Below are 19,126 nucleotides of genomic sequence, written 5' to 3' on the forward strand. Positions count from 1 at the left end.
CAGGTTAGATGTTGGTAGGAATATCCTTTTTGATTTTCCCCAACACCAAAATTATAATAATATTATAAATAACTGGAGGGGAAATAGCTATCTGATAATCTGATAATAATTTCCTTCACAAGTGTATTCTATGAAGCTTTATTTTGTAACCAGAAAAATCTGTTGATCTGTAATGTGTAGCTCGTGCTTACAGTGTAGTAGTAGTAGTAGTATTCTGAGTAACATGGAGAGGCTATTGCTCACAAATACCATTAATGTCATGCTAATTTTAAAGCATTTTAAAATAATAGATATGTAATAGATATCTACCCATTCTGATAACAGTACTAAAATCAGACCTAGTTCAACAGTGCTACTTTTCAATGCTTTATAAATAAATAAAAACAACCATCAAAAACATACTGATATTAACTTGAGTGATGGGGAAAGGGACATCACTCCACTCTTCATATATGACAGATTCTCTTAGTGGTATTAAAGCTGCATACATGCATCACTGGAACAAAATACAGACATCCAGAGATGAACACATTAAGCCTTACATTTGCTCACAATCCTCAAACACATATTTCTATGATCCTTTTTTTTTTTTTTCAGCAAAAAGGGGTTTGATATTTTTATGCTGCAGTGGTTGAGCAGTAGTGATAATTAGCATGGAATTAGATTGAAAAAGATAAGGAGAGTTGTATGTGTTTGTGAACTTTGCTTTTGGACTACTCTCAAACAGAATTTTTTTTTTTTTTTTAAAGATGAACACTTTTTTTTTTTTTTTAAAGAAGAAATAGGACAGCAGTAAAGCACCTACTATAACAGAAAACACTCAAACCAGGTGCACTCAAAACGGAGCGCACTTAACTGGGTCAATTGACACAAAGCACACTCATACATATTCAGATTTTTTTTTAAACAGTGAAGCTATTAAAACTACAAGGAAGGAGGGATGTATTCAAATGACAGTTAATTTACTGAGATTTTGAATAAACTGAAAGTGGTTAACTATCCACTGATAAAGATTTGACCTCTAGATATAACATTTGTGAGATCTTACCTGCAGAAAAGAACTAGAACATGATCAATATGCTAACTGTCTCAAAACGAGGGACATTTTCACACTTGTCCTTCCGACATATAGCTTTACACAGGTGCACGTTCCCTACAGAGAATTATAGGTGTTGCTTGAATTCAAATGACAGTCAGATTTATCTTATGAGACATTATTACAAGCTGGACCTTAAGAGAAATGTTCTGAACTGCCAACACTTTAGCTACACTACCCAACTTCGAGACTTCACTTGAAGGTCAGTGCTGCATCAACAGAAGAAAGCTGTTGCAAAAGCTTACAAGGAAAGTTATCTCTTGTAGACTGTAGACCTTAGGCACACAGGCATGGGTGGTTCACAGGAGTGTTTTTACAGTGGGAGGTTACATACAGGTGGTTATCTGTATGCATGAAACATCACTAAAACCATCTATGTTTTCCTAAGTGTAGTGCCTGCCTACATTTTTTTAAACTTCTATTCTAAATATATAAATGGGAGAAAGGTTTATAATCTAACAACTTGGTCTCAGGGTCGTACAAACATTATATGACTGAGATGCTATGATTTTTTATTAATGTTTTTAACTGAAAATTTCATACAGAAGACAAAGGCAAGTGTAGCCCTATTTAGTGAAAATGTAGGTTGGCCTTAATATTGAACTTTAAGAATTAATGGAGGTGGAGGTGAGGAGGACAATAGACAAGATGAATTAAATAATTTGTATGCATTCCATATAGGACAGGAAATGCTGTGGAATTAGATCTAGATGCCCATTTGATCACTATGGATGCTGTGGATATCCATGGCATGGCATGTAAGTTAGAGCGCTAGAACCAACAAAATTGGTGTTTGATGGGAAGGTGCCATGTTTATATTTTGGTATTTTGATAACTGTGGAAAGGTTAGATTATTACTCCAGGGAACTCATTTGTTAATTTAGCAATTCCTCCACCAAGCACAAACTGTGTATGCTGGAAATGTGAATGAGAAAGAGGAGGGGCAAGTGATTATGAGACAGAGATGCTTTCCAAAGCTGCTTTCTGAAGCAGAATGTGGAGGGGAAAGGGACAACGAGAAACAGGGCCAGAAAGACAGCTGGACTGAGGGTTGGATATTGATGGTAATGTAAGTAATAATCACAATGGAAGCAGGAAGCATGGATACTCTCAACGTCCCACAGGATAAGATTGTAAAAAAGGTGAGCATTTTGTCTTTTCTTTATATTTATATTACTTGTACTTGTACATTTTCTTTAGAACATACGGTTACATTTTCACACTGTGATTATAAATTATTAGTAAAGTTACTTCAGCACTTGATTATAATGTGCAACACAGTTTGGAAGTTTGTTGCCCTCACACTATTTGATTAAAAATAGTCTCACATGAATAATTGTAATGACCAGATATTATTTGAAGCTTTTTAAGAAAGATTTTTTTTTTTTTTGAGATTTCTGAAACTCTAAAATTGTTTATGTTTGTGGCTTTAAATTGCCGTGTATTATGTGAGTAGTAATCACAGGTGGTTCATTTATTAGTCAATGTTCTTAAATAAAAAATATCGCACACTTTGCAAGTTCCTGGGCATTTTTACTTTATTTAAACTTCATTACAAATCGGGAAATTCATGTTGTTGACAGTTGCATTCCAACTAATATTTCATTCCATTTTTAAATCATATAATTTGACATGGACTCCCCCACTTATTTGAGTATAGCCGAGTGAGATTAAGCTTTTTCATTCTGGATCCATTAATTTCTTACTTTACTTAATGATTTTGAGTATTAGGACCATTTTTGCCAGATGATTTTAATTCCCTGGTTTGTCTCCATGCAGGGATCAATTAAAAACAAGGTTGAGAAACTGAGGAGATGGAGCACCGCCCCAGGTGGGAGCTTCCAACACCCATCCAAAATGAAGACCCTCAGCTTGAGGTCACCTACAGAGGCAGAAGAAGACCTACGTAATGACGAGACTGAGCGGAGGAAACTCAGACCTATGGTGGCGTCTGTTTTTGGTCAGGTATAAAAAAAAGCAGCAGGGTCATGGCATTGGCTCTAAGACAATTTTTGTACAGGAGATACTTTGGTAGCCATCCTCTGACATGTCATTGTGATTCTTGGTGATTATGTGCAGTGAGTGGTAGACATCTAGATGTTTTTGGTCATTTTCACTAAGTTTAATCATAGATTGTTTCTTATTGTCATCTGAGAGTGCAAAGGCTGCAAAAACTGAGCGCATAAAGCATACAATACATGTCAACTTTTGCTTTGGTTGTCATCTGTGTGTCTCAGATCTCTCAGATCTCAAAGATCTTAAAGGGCATTTGCTCTCAGGTCACAGTGGTGACATGAAGGTTATTTATCGACTCAGTGCAGAGAAAAAGGCTGAAATAAAGAGGGATTGTGCATTTGCTGGTCCACTGGTAAGGTCTGTGTGCTTGTAAACATGAACAATGAGTTTGCAGCTTCCATTCTTGTGTGAATCTGTGTCATGGAAAATAAGGGAGAGAAGTCCTAATGCCGGGGTGAGCATATGGACAGAGCATTTGTTGTTTCTGGCTTCATACCCAGTGTGCAGCTTTCTTATGTTTGCTCCATATGTGCTGCCAGCCTGGAATACTTGATATACTCATCACCTTTTAGCTGTGAATGGCTTCACAGTACCTGTCGAGAGTAGGTAGAGAGTAATGACTCCCACTGAAATAGCTGAGCTAGAGCTTCTAAGAATAAAACAACTCATTTGTGTAATTTTCTTGAGTCAATTCATATTAGCATAAAAGACACTTTTGCTGCCAATCCTGAGTTTGGTTACTGTCACTGAAGAGTTTCCCATAGTCTCCTAAAATGTATGGTTTTCTCCAGTTTGCTGTTACCTCCCAAAACATGCTGGTAGGTGGATTGATGACTCTAAATTGCCACTAAATATGAGTGTGTACATAGTGCTCTGCTATGGGCTGACGTCCCATCCAGGGTGTATTCCCACCTCGTATTATAACCCTGCACAATATAAAGAGGTATGTCCTGCAGACTGCATACCAGGGTATACTCCAGCTTTGTACCCAGTGTTTCTATCTTTAGCTCTGAATTGCTGAATTGCATCATGTAAACTGAATGCATAAATGAATTCATTAAAAAAACTAATTAGTTAAAGTTAAAGGCAAAACTTTGATCTGAGTAATTTACATCAATATGTATTCTAAAATAATTTACAGGCTGCTTACTTCTAAGCCTAAATTTCTGGCAAGCATTCTTATGTGTGTTCAGGCATCCTCTACATTTCCACTGAGATGATGAAAGAAGATGTGTGTGACAGATTTAAATGCACGAATGATCTGTTGCCCTTAAAGGCAAGTCAACTTTACCGATGGGGCAGGATTACAGCATTAGTCACCAACCTTGTTGGATTTTACACACAAAAAAAAACTGATAAGAAAGATTAGAAGGCTGGCTGTTATGTTGGATCTGTAATGTCACTCCCTGGCTGTAATGTTACATAATGGCATAATGTAGTATAAGCAATGTAAATAAAAAAAAAAGCAATGCATTCCAGTCAACAGTGATAAACCAATGGTGTAACCATTTTACTATGACTCAAAAGAGGTTGTGACTTTACAGCACTGGTTAATTTTTAATTGACACCCTACCAATCAACTCATCCATTTCACCCACTGAGTATTGCTCCTCTGTTTTTCACTCTTTTTCTCACCCACTCACCCTTCAGCCATTTGGGCTTTGCCGTAATCCACTGGCAAACCACCTGTGTGTGGACTATGACCCAAATCCCAGATAATAAAACATAACACACACACACACACACACACAGAGCGAGAGAGCGAGACAGAGAGATAGAGAGAGAGAGAGAGAGAGAGAGATTTACACAAGGCATTAGTAACAAAATGAGATGCACTAAATCTTGTTGTTTGTAGAATGGGAGCCAGAATTGTCTGGCATAGCCCTGATTCACGGAGCAGAGTTCTGCTTGTAATCCTAATCAGTTTGGCAGATAAATCATTATTTATACCATTTACAGATTCTCTCATTTGCTTTCACACATTTCAACTGTCAAATGTACTAACATTACTAAAAAAAACTATTAAAAAAAAAATCTTTTTAAAACCTTTTTCAGATCTTCCAAAATTGTTAACAAAACAAGACTACTTGATGTTTTAAGCAGACACTACCTTCAAAAACATGATCACTTAATTAATTATTGATCATTAAAAATGAAAATTACTAATTTACACACAATCTGATACAGTGTGTGTGTGTGTGTGTGTGTGTGTGTGTGTATTGTAGGTGATTTACAAATAGTCCATTGATCATATCCAGTATTATGTTTGGAATGTTCAGTAGTCCTATTTAAAATGATTAGTAGTCCTCTTTGGAGTGTTCAGTAGTCCTCTTTCAAATGTTCAGAATGTCCAGTCATCCTGTTTGGAATGATTAGTAGTCCTGTTTGGAATATCCACTGGTCCTGTTTGGAGTGTTCAGTAGTCCTGTTTGGAATGTTCAGTAGTCCTGTTTGGAGTATTCAGTGGTCCTGTTTGGAATGTCCACTGGTCCTGTTTGGAGTGTTCAGTAGTCCTGTTTGGAGTGTTCAGTAGTCCTGTTTGGAATGTTCAGTAGTCCTGTTTGGAATGTCCAGTAATCCTGTTTGAAATGTTTAGTATTCCTCTTTGAAGTGTTGGGTAGTCCTGTTTGGAGTGTTCAGTAGTCCTGTTTGGAGTGTTCAGTAGTCCTGTTTGGAATGTTGAGTAGTCCTGTTTGGAGTGTTCAGTGGTCCTGTTTGGAATGTTCAGTAGTCCTGTTTGGAATGTCCAGTAATCCTGTTTGAAATGTTTAGTATTCATCTTTGGAGTGTTCAGTAGTCCTGTTTGGAGTGTTCAGTAGTCCTGTTTGGAGTGTTCAGTAGTCCTGTTTGGAATGTCCAGTAATCCTGTTTGAAATGTTTAGTATTCCTCTTTGAAATGTTGGGTAGTCCTGTTTGGAGTGTTCAGTAGTCCTGTTTGGAATGTTCAGTGGTCCTGTTTGGAGTGTTCAGTGGTCCTGTTTGGAGTGTTCAGTGGTCCTGTTTGGAGTGTTCAGTAGTCCTGTTTGGAGTGTTCAGTAGTCTTGTTTGGATTGTTCAGTAGTCTTCTTTGGAATGTCCAGAATTTTCAGTTGTCCTGTTTGGAATGTCCAGAATGTTTAGTAGTCCAATCTGAAATGTTCAGTAGTCCCACTTAGAAGCTCTTTAGCTAAGCATTGTCTGGCAGGTGCTGTCAAGAAATATTTCATTAAATAAATGATTGTGTGGTTTTTCATATAAACTGCATACATGAAAAACATTTATTTATGTTGTAGTGTTTCTGTCTGATTTGAAAATTGTTACATCTACAGCTGTGCTTTAGTTTTTAGCACCACCCTATTAGGTGTAAATGTGGATGGGTTGTTGGTGGCCTGGTCTTAATCTGCCAGATGGTGGTGAAATAAGTGCACTACAGTATGTGTATCATTTATTTCAGTGTATACAACGACAGGAGCCCTCTAGTGGTTCGAATTATATACATGCCAAAGTAAAAATATGCACTACACTGAAACAAATCAGTTGGAAACTTCACTCCCCATCCAGATTACAGGATTAAGTGTGTGAGCATCTGTGTTCAGTTAGCATTTAATATTGTGTGTATGTAGGGTCTATAAATTACCTTACAATTTCTGGTGACCTGTTGCCGGTAAACGCTTGCAGATGTGTAAACAAACGTTTTAAAAGCAACAATATTAGTACAATTAAGTACAATTTAAGTACAACACATTTGGTAATAGTGTGATTTCCTATAGTACAGAAATGTTTTTCATTGCTATGTGGATGAACAGCGATTTATCATTTTGAAACGTATAGTCTAGTTTAAAAAAAAATAAAGAAATATTTTTTGCAAGTAATCCTTCTATGTAGTTCTTGTAAGGGTAAAATGCAACAATGCTGAATGCTGTCTGCAAAACCCGAGGGGTTCAAATTGTATTTTTGCAGGCTGTGGCTCTTTAATGTACTAATATTTTATCTGGACAAGGGAACTCATCTTCCTGCTTCATATGGGCAGAGGTAAGGGAATGCCGGCATCGTTTAGATATATACTGCTTTCAGCCCTTTTTAAACAGTGATCAGGCTAAATGTAAGGACAAATGTTAGCTTTTGGAGCAATGTTTAAGTCTTGTGGCGTAAATTGGTGCCAGAACACTTTTGGATTAAACACAAAGCATTCAATTTATTAGACAAAGTACTAGCAAGACTCTTTCTTGTCTATTCAAATCTTTTTGTAGTCAGTTCTCATTCTTTTTACCCTTCTTCTTGTGTCCCAAAACCAGCACCTAGCTAGCCTCATCTTTCACTTCATCTGTTGCTCTTTCTTTCATCTCTGCACCTTATCTTCATTTTCTGTCTGTGGAATTTGTCTCTATCTCTGTTGTTTGGTCCTCAGCAGTCCTGCTGGTGCCAGTCCAACTTCTCTCTCTCTCTCTCTCTCTCTCTCTCCCTCTGTGTGTGTGTGTATTTGTTTAATTTGTCAGCACTCAGCTCCTGTCATCAGCACCAATGTGATTTCACTCGCTGTGTAATCTCAAATTTTCCAGATTTAACAAACCCTCCAGTGTCCCCATATATCCTAATCCCCACCTTCCTCCATGTCGCCCCTCCCATTTCCCTCTCTATCTCTCTCTTTCTCTCTCCATTCATCACCATCATGCTGATGCGGAATCAGTAGCTTGTAGTTCAATATAGTAGAAGGTATATTTTTGGAAAGAAAAATAACCTCCATTGACAAAGTGAGGCAGAAAACTCTATGCTGAAAGGATGAAACGTGACAGAGAGAAAATGGGCAACAAATACAAGACGAAGGTAAAGAGATTAGAACAGGTTAGATAACCGGATAGCTGCTTTCATCATCTGATGTATAGAACTGCAAAGGAGATCTAAAGTTTGTCTAATATCCGATCACAGGAAGTAAGAGTGAGTTAAGGGGAACGAAGGAGGGAGCAAAGGGAGAGAGTGAGAAAACAATTGAAGGCAGGGGGATGTAGAGCAAAAACTGGGAATGGGAGCCAAGCCATCCAAAAGAGATAATATGATAAAGGTAAGACATGTCCAGTTTTCTTTTATATATATATATATATATAAATTATTATTATTATATTTATATTTATATATATTATATATATAAATTATTTATTATATATATATACATATGACCATATTGGAAAAGAGAAAAAGAAAAACATGTGATCTAGTGGTAGAATCTTAATGCAAATCGTAACACCATCAACCTATTTGAATGCCTTTTAGAATGCATTGTATAGTCAGTTGTTTGAAATCGAAAGCTGTATTTCAAACTGTGTGCTATACCTTTAAGCAGCACAGCTGGCTAATCTCATTAAACCCATAATTACTACTGCGGGGATAATAAAGCTGTGAGCTTGGTGTTTGATTGCTGGATAAATGGCACTTGGCTCTGTTCTGACTGTTTGGTTCCTGCTAAAGGGTGTTGTGCCCCTAGACTCTGGCACAGTGGCGATGCTTGGAGTGCTGCAGGGTACAAGGGGTGAAAACGATGAGGATGAGGAGTCAGGGAGTGAGAGAGAGTTTGACGAGCCCCTATGTGCTCTGGTCCAGAACTGTACCATGCTGCACAACATCTTAGGTCCTGCCTGCATCTTTCTCCGACAGGGCTTTGCTCAGGCCCAGCTTGTACGTACACACACACACACACAGACACACACACACACACACACACACACACAGGCATACTCACATACTTTCATACATGCACTATACACTATAGCAGTCCCTCTTTCAGCTAATTGCTATGCCTTTACATAAAATCCAATGTGTTAGTGTTTCTAACATCTGGAGTATCAAACTACTTTTTTTTACAACAGTAAGTACATTGTGTATCCACACTGTACATAATTGCATATATGCTTCATGGCCTCCACCTTCCAACAGTGTGACAGCCAAAATGGAAAAGGACTCAGGAAGTCATGGGGCTGAGAGCCACTGCTATGAAGTATCTGGCATGACTGGCATGATGTGTTTGCATATCAACACATTTGAACAACACATTCACACAGTTATTTATCCCCCAAACGCTAATATATGTTGACATCCCTGACCATATATCGGTTCGTCCATTTGTTTCACCTTCTCAATCTCCAGTCATTCCTTCATAACCACCACAATCCAGAGTTTCCCTCCCCCTTCAGCCCAACATCATCACCTCTCTCCTGATGAACCCTGAGATTGGATATTGTCTACTGACAAGCACCTTTTCATCTGAGTTTGTTTTTAAATGTGTGTTAATTTTCCACAGCGCTGAAGGACTCTAAAGACAATTGTTTTAATCCTGCAATTACGATCATGTTAATTCAAAGCACAAGTTTTCCTTCATGTCCGAGCTTCAGCACTGACCTCACACTGCCTAAAATGTGACTAGTTTCCATAGGCTTTATACACATAATCAAGTGCTAAAATGAAAATGCATGTAAAACGTTTGAGTTTTGCTTCAGACAGCTCAATTTTATTATGTTAGAATTTCTGATATAAAAATAGTTTCATTTAAAAAATGTTGTTGGATTGTGTTGGATTGTTCTCCATGTTTCTTTCATAAATATCAGTTGCCTGATAAAGGTGACAAAAACAATATGGACAAAATCTGCACACAAAACAAAGCTTAATGTTTCTTAGCTTCTTATCATTCTAATCTCCACACTCAAAGCTGACTATATATATATATATATATATATATATATATATATATATATATATATATATATATATATATATATATATATATATATATACATACATACATATATATATATACACATACACACACACACACACACACACATATATATTATGCTACCTTTAGTTCATCATACAATTAAATTTGTTGTGCTGCATCAAGTTTCTTGGACTGGCAGCCAGTCATGTGGTTTTAGCACATATTGTTAAACTGGAAAATTTAAATGCAATAAACATGTGGTTAACTTGATTATCAGGATTATTATTAGGATCCTTTCCACCTCCTGATCATGACAATTATACTCTTGATATATTTGCAATATAGATGTCTATTTCCATCTTTGCTTACTTCAGTTGTACATGATCATATCATTCTACCTATGTGTTAAAGTATGTGATGAGTATGTCATAAAGAGAGAACACAATTTTGGCCAGAATTTGGTTTTGGCAGCTTGACAGAATTCACACACAGTGACATTTGCACTGCATACATAATAAAATAAATAACAGGTCCCAGCCTATGCTATCTGATAGTCCTTTAAGTGTATTGTGTGTTATTAAACATTTGAATGTGATTACTAATGACAGTAACTTACGTAATGCCAACTGTTCCCTGACCGCCTGTGCACTTACTAAATTAAACATTTAGCAGAAACAAAGGATCTGAGCTTTAATATGTAATACTTGATCAATATACACGACTGCATGAGAATTCCACTATCCTTTTTAGTATGGCTAGTGAACTACACCCACTCATTCCTTTAAATTTATAGCAGATATTATACTGCTCTCTCAACTCTCTCTCTCAGAGAGAGAGAGAGAGAGAGAGACAGTGCGCATCCTGATTGTGCTAACTAACCTATCAGTTTACTCAGTAGGTGGGCTTTACAATCTACCTCTCTCTCTCTCTCTCTCTCTCTCTCTGTGTTAAATTGCATTATAATTGCATTCAAATGTGTGCGTACTTTCAAATACTCATGTATCTGTGCATTATGTAAGCATGCTGGCGGGTATTTGAACATGTTCAAGCTCCATTAGTTGCCTGGTTGTAATCTGCCAGCTGCAGCCTTGCCAATTCACAACAGTAATAATCCTAAATATGCAGAGATTCAGCCAGGAGGTCACACTCAGTCACTGCCAAAACAGAGGCTCAGTCCATCCTATTACAGCTTAAATCTATTTTTATCAGATAAGACAAAATAATAAATAAAGAATTGCGGTTGGTTTTCATGGACAAGTAAGACAGTGAATTGGATTTGGAACAATTAAAAAGATAAGAGTAGAATATTAACAAAAGATGAATAACCTAAATAAATAATGTATCTATTAAATATTAGACAGAGTCTTATTTAACAAACAAAACACATTATATAGTGCCACATATATTAGACCATTTGTCATCTCAGAAACATGATTTTTAAAATTTTAAACTCCTGGTAACTATTATTTAAACCTTTCAATTTAAATTCTTTATGGATGGTAGTTACTGTTTGGGAAATGCAACATATGAGCTCAGTTTGTGATTTCATGAAATACCAAAGCTTGCATGCAAAACTAGCCAGTAATTTTGCTCCAGTCATTTTGATTAGTTTGGTATATTTTAAAGTATTTCTCAATTTAGCACTAGTTATGACTTTTGAAAAACAGCACCAAACCCTTATTGCATCTGTTGATTAACATAATTAATTAGACACAAATGTTGAAAACAGACAAAAATATTAAACAGTGATTAAACAAATTAACTAATAATTGCATAGATTTTTTCCCCCCCAGTGGGAGCTAACACCATTTCAAACTGGTTAATACACTTATTATATTGTGGACCTTTTCATACTGTGCCTATACTATTCCCAAAATAGGCCCACAGCATTGTACACCCTACACCATGCTTCACTGATGGAATGCAGGGGGTTTGTTCTTGATATCCAGGTTTGCATGAGCATAATATCCAAGAAATCTTTTTTTTAATTTTTTTTTTTACCTTTTCCAATCTTGTGAGCTTGGAAAAAATCTTTTGAAAGAGCCATTTAACAACAATGTATTCTGTATTCTGAATAGCAGGAAGTATTTTTTATATATGGAAGGCTAAGTTGAACTAGTAAACTATAATTCATTTCAATTCAATGCAATTTAAGTGTTTTATTTGAATGTTACTGTCAGGTTTTCCACATAATGAAGGTTAGAGAGAGAAATAGTTTGCAGGTTTTGTATGCTACCAAAAATCACTAATTGGATGTGACAGGTCTAGGTCAAAAGTCATCATCAAATATAATTATGTTGACGGGTCAAAGGTCATCACCAACCATCATTTTCTTAACAGTTGTCGTTAACAGTCATCATCATCAAACATAATTATGTTGAGAGTTGTATATAAAAGATAATGTTACATACATTCTGCACTTATGGTCTGCACTTAGATCAATCAATCCTGATTATGTTGAGAGAATCACTCCAAAGATAATATTACATATGGTCTACACTTATGTCATTAAAGGTTATTAGCAACCGTCATTATCGTAACAGATGAAAGTTAAAAATGGATAATGTTTTATATAATAAAGGTTTGTTGTAATCTGTTGCGTTCCCACACACACACACACACACACACACACACACACACACACACACACAGAGAAGATAACCACTGACCAATCAGAACAAAAGAAATTAAAACGCTACATCCAGTAGGTGGCGGTAAATCAATGAGAATTATTTTTCTTTCTTTCTTTCTTTCTATCTTTTTTTTTTTTTTTACAAGTAAAAATATTTTTAAAAAATCTGTAAAGTTCTGTAATATATTCAGCCAGGTGAACGTGGTGCTTCCAGGTTTATTATAATATCAATGTCATTATAATATACTGTGTTTGATGTTGGGCAACTTAAATTAAACACTAATCATGAAATCATGTAGTCATGTAGTTTGAGGCCACAGCTTAGTGACGTAAAGCAGGGTTTATTTCACAGGCTTCTCTCCTATAAATAAAAAGGACAGCAATAATAATAATAATAATAATAATAATAATAATAATAATAAAACAATGACCCTCAAAAATAAGTAAATAAATAAGTAAACTAATAAATAAATAAGAGAAGCTGCTGTTGATTCTGAGATCCTTCACTATGAGCTGATTCTAAGAATGCTGGAATTCCGTGATGCTGGAATTCTAGAAGTTCGGGTCTTTATAAAACAGCCCTGTGTGAACGCTCATCATCATCACGGCCTTTTACGAAGAAAATTACAGATCTGATATGAGTTTTGAGAGAGAGAGGAGTGCAGCCATGACAATGTGCAGTGTGCTGAACGACATACGGTTGGAAGAGGAGCTATGCGACGTGGTCCTCAGAGTGGACGAGGTGGAATTCAACGTCCACAAGACCATCCTCTGTGCGAACAGCCAGTATTTCAAGTAAAAGCAAGAAAAACCCAATCACATTTATTCGTAAAAGTGTCAGCTAATGGGAAAAAAATATACAAGAGATGAGTGAAGGATGAAATGATGTGACTAAAAAGAGAAAACTGAGTAATAAAGAAAACGATATAATACAGCAGCTAATAAGTAGAGTAAAATAAAACCAGTTCATAACTAGACAGGAAACTCAGTAAAACTGTCACATCATCACCATAGCAACTCGTGATGCACTGAGATTACAATAATTCACTGACGTACAGTGTTTGTAAATACACAGATCCTCTTTAGTTGGTCGCTAATACCCTCATCGACACCATCGTACATCATCTCGTGTTTGTACTGTACCTGAGCGAACACACTTGATCGCCTATTCTGATTGACAGGCCAGAGACACGCCCTCTATTTAAACTCTCTAAAACTACAGCTTTCACATCATCATGATTCCAATTCGTGATTTCCAGACTATAGAGCAAACTGTTGTTCCTAATATGTTTCCTCTTCCTGATATTCCAGAACCCTGTTCACGACAGGGAGCAGCTCGGATCAGAAGGTGTACACCATGACGAATGTATCTCCAGACATCATGGCGATTATAATCCATTACATCTACACCCAGGAGATCCGAGTCACCACTGATAACGTGCGGGCTGTGTTGGTCATGGCCAATTACCTGCTCATGCGAGACCTTGTCCGTGACTGCTACAACTTCCTGAACGCACATCTCAGCCCGGAAAATCGCTTCAGGATTTGGCAGGACGCCGACGTTCACTTGTACAGGGAGCTGTAGGATCAGGCCTACACCTACACGTTGCACATCACGTCCTGGACATGAATATCGTTGAGCTGCTGTGTGATATCCGGGCTTCCCGACGTACACCGTCCTGTACGATGACCTTGTCTAGACGTGGAGCTCTTAAAAACGCTATTAAACTACATCCCATTGGCAGAACCTCTGTCTCTGGCTGTTTATTTCAAACGAGTTTATTCGTGGAACCGTTCTGGAGAGGTGAGGGAGTGATTAAACATCTGAGGCTGTTAAAAATCATTTCAAAATCAATGATCGTTTGAACCATGACTCAGAAAAAAAAAAAAACCCACAACACTTTATTACAAAGTTTATCTTTTTATTGCAGTCCACATCTTGATTTTAGCCCCGTACCCATAGCAAAGTGAACAATGGCATGTTTTTTTTCCTCCAGTGGTTGTGACCCGGGACCGAGAACTTGAAAAGCACAACGTCTCCTTTTTCTGCATCCAAAAAAATCTTTACATGTTCTAAAATTTTTTCTAATCTTCCCCCAAAAAAGAGTGAACTTTTTTCAGTTCATTAGGGCAAGCCATGTTGAAAGCTCATACATGTTGTGTTGTAAGTACAAAGTATTTTAAATCAAGAGGGTGGGTGTGGTCTTCTCCTTCTATAAAATTATGGTGTATATACCGCCACCTACTGGATGTAGCATTTTAATTTCTTTTGTTCTGATTGGTCATGGGGTATCTTCTCTGTGGGTGTGTGTGTATGTATGTCTGTGTGTGGGAACACAACAGATTAAAACAAACCTTTATTATATAAACCATTATCCATTTTTAACAACTGTTAAGAAAATGAGGGTTGGTGATGACCTATATCTGTTAAGATAATGACGGTTGCTAATAACCTTTAATGACATAAGTGTAGACCATATGTAATATTATCTTTGGAGTGATTCTTTCAACATAATATGATTGCTTGATCTAAGTGCAGACCATAAGTGCAGAATGTATGTAACATTATCTTTGATATACAACTCTCAACATAATTAGGTTTGGTGATGAGGACCATTAACGACAACTGTTAAGAAAATGACGGTTGGTGATGACCTTTGACCTGTCAACATAATTATATTTGATGATGACCTTTGACCTAGACCTGTCACATCCAATTATCCAATTAGTGATATATACGAAATATACAAAGTATCTCTCTCTGGTTAGGACGGATGCAAGTGCAGATAAGAGCTTTTAATAAAGAGAGAGAGGCAGACAAATCCAAATCATAAGACAATAGCATGGTCAAAAACAGGTAATGGGTCAGGCAATCAACAAACAGGCATAAACGAGGCAAGGCAAGAATCGAGAACGAGACACCAGAAATAAGATCAAAGAACATGAATCAAAACGAGGAACAGGGAACAAACACTTGTTATGGTGATAACACTAATACTTTGCAAAGTCATTGTGTTCAAACAGTCTCTTTACACTGTTTTTGTGAGTGCTGTGAATTTGATGCAGGTGTGTGTGATTAGAATGAATGAGTGTTCTGGGAATTGCAGTCCATGGTGGCCATGTTTATAGGCCACAGTGGAGGATGGGAAAGGTAGTACTGGTTTGCTGTGACAGGACAGTTACTTGTTATTTGTTAAGTCACACATTTGTGAACACACTGTATGCACTCTCTGTGTACACATAGTACACACACACATATCACTACATTAATACTTACAAACACATATCAAATTAAATGATGTTTGTAAAAATTTAAATCCATTTTTTAAGATCTTGTTTCAATGTATGTAAGAAGAGATAAAACAGCTATTCTATTCCCAAACCTAGCACCCTTCCATCTCTGTCACTCAGGTAATGTGTAATATTCCACTGTGTGTCCCAACATAAGTAGACTTAAGTTTAAATTTTCACACCGTAAACATGAATGGGTATACTTCTGTAAGTTTGGGGTGTGGTTCTGTCTGTCCTAAATTACTGTTTGTCTCTGTGTGTTTGTTGTAATTGGTAATCACTACAGGACAGAGATCTAAGGCCAGAAGAAATTGAAGGTACAATAATCTGTTACATTTCACCTTTCTCCTGTAACAATGATTATAACAAATAAAGGCTTAATAATCAGCGTCATCCATCCATTAACCAATCTGACCAAAGCTCCCTTTTCTGCCCTTTTTTCTAGCCATTTCTCCATCCTCTCTCTGCTTTCACTCACTCTGTGCTAAACTGTAACCTTCAGTATCCTCCAGCTGCACACCGCTTAACCAATTCTTCTAAACATTCTCAAACCTATTAAACAAAGCTAACAACTCTTTCTCTCTTAGAGCTGAAGGAAGCCTTCAAGGAGTTTGACAGGGATAAGGACGGCTTCATCACCTGTAAAGATTTGGGCGAGTGCATGAGGACAATGGGATACATGCCTACAGAGATGGAGCTGATTGAGCTCAGTCAGCAAATATGTATGTACAACTGGATGCATGATGTAACACAGAGACAGATACTCAAGTTTACATACGGAACAAAACATGGTCATAGGAAAATAATCAGCCTCGTGGTGGTGTGATGGCACTCAAGTTTAGATTATTTTTGTTAAAACAGCACATAAGTGCTCCCTCTTTTACCACAGCAATTTACCAGCAATTGCAATTTTTATTTTATTAATGAATGCCATGAGTTACATTTAATGTTGTGGAATGTCCATGAAACAAGTTAGTTGCTTTTATCACTTGCATTATAGCATCTATATGCAGTCACTGCCTCACCAGAGTCTCTTTTTTTTTCTCTTAAAGTTAATAAGTAACAATAAAATGCAGCACAATGTTCTCTGTCCTGAACACCTTGTGCAAAATGTACTGATTGTGTACTGGAGACTCTTTCCATAAATGTTACATAATCATCTCGTCATAGAAAGATTCACCATGTAAACAATTATACTTTTCTTTCTTAAAAAAGAAAAAACAAAACATTTTTTGTATGTTTATTATAAGCCTTAGATTATTTAGGTCATCTGCTGTACTAGTCCATGTGAATGAGATGTTACTACAACAACAACAAAAACCCAAAACACACAAACATAAAAACCAACACTAATATAAACCAGTGACTTAAATGCTGGCCATCCTGAAATAAAAAGCAAAAGTGGCAGGAAGAGTGTCGTGCATAATAAATGTCAGTGAACATAAACAGGAGACTTCTTTCATGCTTTTATGTACTAAAGCACACAGAAAGTCAACACACACAGCATGCACATGAACTGATTCATGAATATTCAAATTCAGAAAAAACCTGTGCTGCTGTGCTGTTGTTGTTTAGGTGGAGGCCGAGTGGACTTTGATGACTTTGTGGAACTAATGGGGCCTAAAATGTTGGCTGAGACAGCAGATATGATTGGAGTGAAGGAACTGAGAGATGCTTTTAGAGAGGTTTGTGAATTGGTGTTCTACAAATCAATTAAACGAGGCTGATGCATATAAAATGCACAGTCAAATCCGTACCTTTTAATGAATTTGTTCATTCTCTCTGCCTCAGTTTGACTCTAATGGTGATGGTCAGATTAGTCTGGCAGAGTTGAGGGAGGCCATGAAGAAGCTGATGGGTCAACAGCTGAACCAAAGAGAGATTGATGAGATCCTCAGAGACGTGGACCTGAATGGAGATGGCTTGGTCGATTTTGAGGGTGAGAGACAGAGCAGATATCGAATAGCTTGTGAAAAGCATGTATGACAGAAATATAACCTTACTCACTATATTATTCTCCTGCTAATGAGATATTAGGGAGCATTTATTTCCTGGTTCTGATTCATGACCTTGCCAAAAATGTATAGTTTACATCTGCAAAAAAATAATAAAAATAATAATAATTAAATTATTTTAATCTTTAAATGATTCATTTAACAGAATTCAATTACAATGCCATGTTTTTGAGAGGTTACATGGCTAGGAAAATGATAGCAGAGGCTGGAGTAGAATGATAGATGGTAAAGCTGCACTGCAAAATCCCCAGCATTGAATGAACCCTTAGAGGTCATTTATAACCAGTGAAAATCTTGAGACCTTGGAATTATAAGGCCATCTTTGAAAATTCTGTCATCTCAAGATGTCCAGCCATACTTCTGACCCTCAATAAGGTCACCGCAGGTTCTTTTATCTGCTTGTATTTTAAATGAATAATTTACTGTAAAACGTACCACATACATTCAGTAGTGTGTAAATAATGAAGTTACAACAAATTATGAGAGTCAGCTAGAACTTTACAAAGTTAAGATTTCGATTTCTTAAAAACGTTCTTTAAACCTTTTTATGTGGTGAATACTTTATTGTTATTTTTCTCTGCAGAGTTTGTGCGGATGATGTCTCGCTAAACCCACAAGTAAACAACAAAGACCAATAAATCTGTTAAATCCTGCTATGAAGAGAGAAATATTGCCCGTCTAAAAGAAAATAACCTAATGTAGTATATCTCATAATGCTCTGATCTTCTGTTTTTGTTTGATGTTTAATATAATGAAACTGAAAGATTCCATATAAAATCTCAAAGTTAAGAATCAGCCGTGATCATGTATAATATTAAATGGTTATAAACACACAATTCTCTGGCAGTGAAAAAGAACGTAGGAAACTGGCTCACATCACACATTTCACCTTTATATTATATTATAATATATTTATTAATATAGTGACTGTAAATATTATTATGGAGTTGTTGTTTTTTTGTTTAATTTAACTAGCCCTACATATTTATATACATTATACAGTATATTTGGGCTTTAAATGACACAAAATATACCGCATATGTGGATCATTTAACTTTCATATGTAAACATTTCCAGTTACAAAAGTGTTCATTTTTTCAAATCCAATCATCATTTGTTACAGGATCTGATATCCGATATATATTCTCTAATATCCGATCCACAGTTTTTTGCTGGTTTTTGTTTTTTGTTTAGTTTTTTTGTCTGGTACCAACATTGGTATCAGATCGGTGTCCTCTCTAACTCTGTTCTCTTCTATTCTATTTGTTGTTGTTGTTGTTTATTTTATTTGATTGTCATTCATAATATAAGTTATCAGATTTGTAACTGTAGATATACATAATAAGATGAAAATATCATTATTTTCTATGTGCATATGACTGTGAATATAT

General features: G+C 36.4%; 2 protein-coding genes across 2 annotated transcripts; both read left to right on the forward strand.

The window, feature by feature from the left end:
• The first annotated feature begins 37 nt into the window (after positions 1–37).
• cabp2a (calcium binding protein 2a) lies at positions 38–19,119 on the forward strand. The gene is made up of 7 exons (XM_053621910.1): positions 38–2,238; positions 2,876–3,061; positions 16,007–16,037; positions 16,308–16,442; positions 17,296–17,405; positions 17,512–17,659; positions 18,319–19,119. The coding sequence occupies exons 1-7, from the start codon at positions 2,182–2,184 to the stop codon at positions 18,342–18,344; spliced, it is 693 nt and encodes a 230-aa protein (XP_053477885.1). The 5' UTR covers positions 38–2,181; the 3' UTR covers positions 18,345–19,119.
• LOC128605990 (kelch-like protein 10) lies at positions 12,996–14,176 on the forward strand. Its single transcript, XM_053621920.1, has 2 exons — positions 12,996–13,224; positions 13,741–14,176. The coding sequence occupies exons 1-2, from the start codon at positions 13,067–13,069 to the stop codon at positions 14,012–14,014; spliced, it is 432 nt and encodes a 143-aa protein (XP_053477895.1). The 5' UTR covers positions 12,996–13,066; the 3' UTR covers positions 14,015–14,176.
• Positions 19,120–19,126: the final 7 nt, after the last annotated feature.

The sequence above is a fragment of the Ictalurus furcatus genome, chromosome 3 (assembly GCF_023375685.1).
Source record: "Ictalurus furcatus strain D&B chromosome 3, Billie_1.0, whole genome shotgun sequence".
NCBI classification, from domain to species: Eukaryota; Metazoa; Chordata; class Actinopteri; order Siluriformes; family Ictaluridae; genus Ictalurus; species Ictalurus furcatus.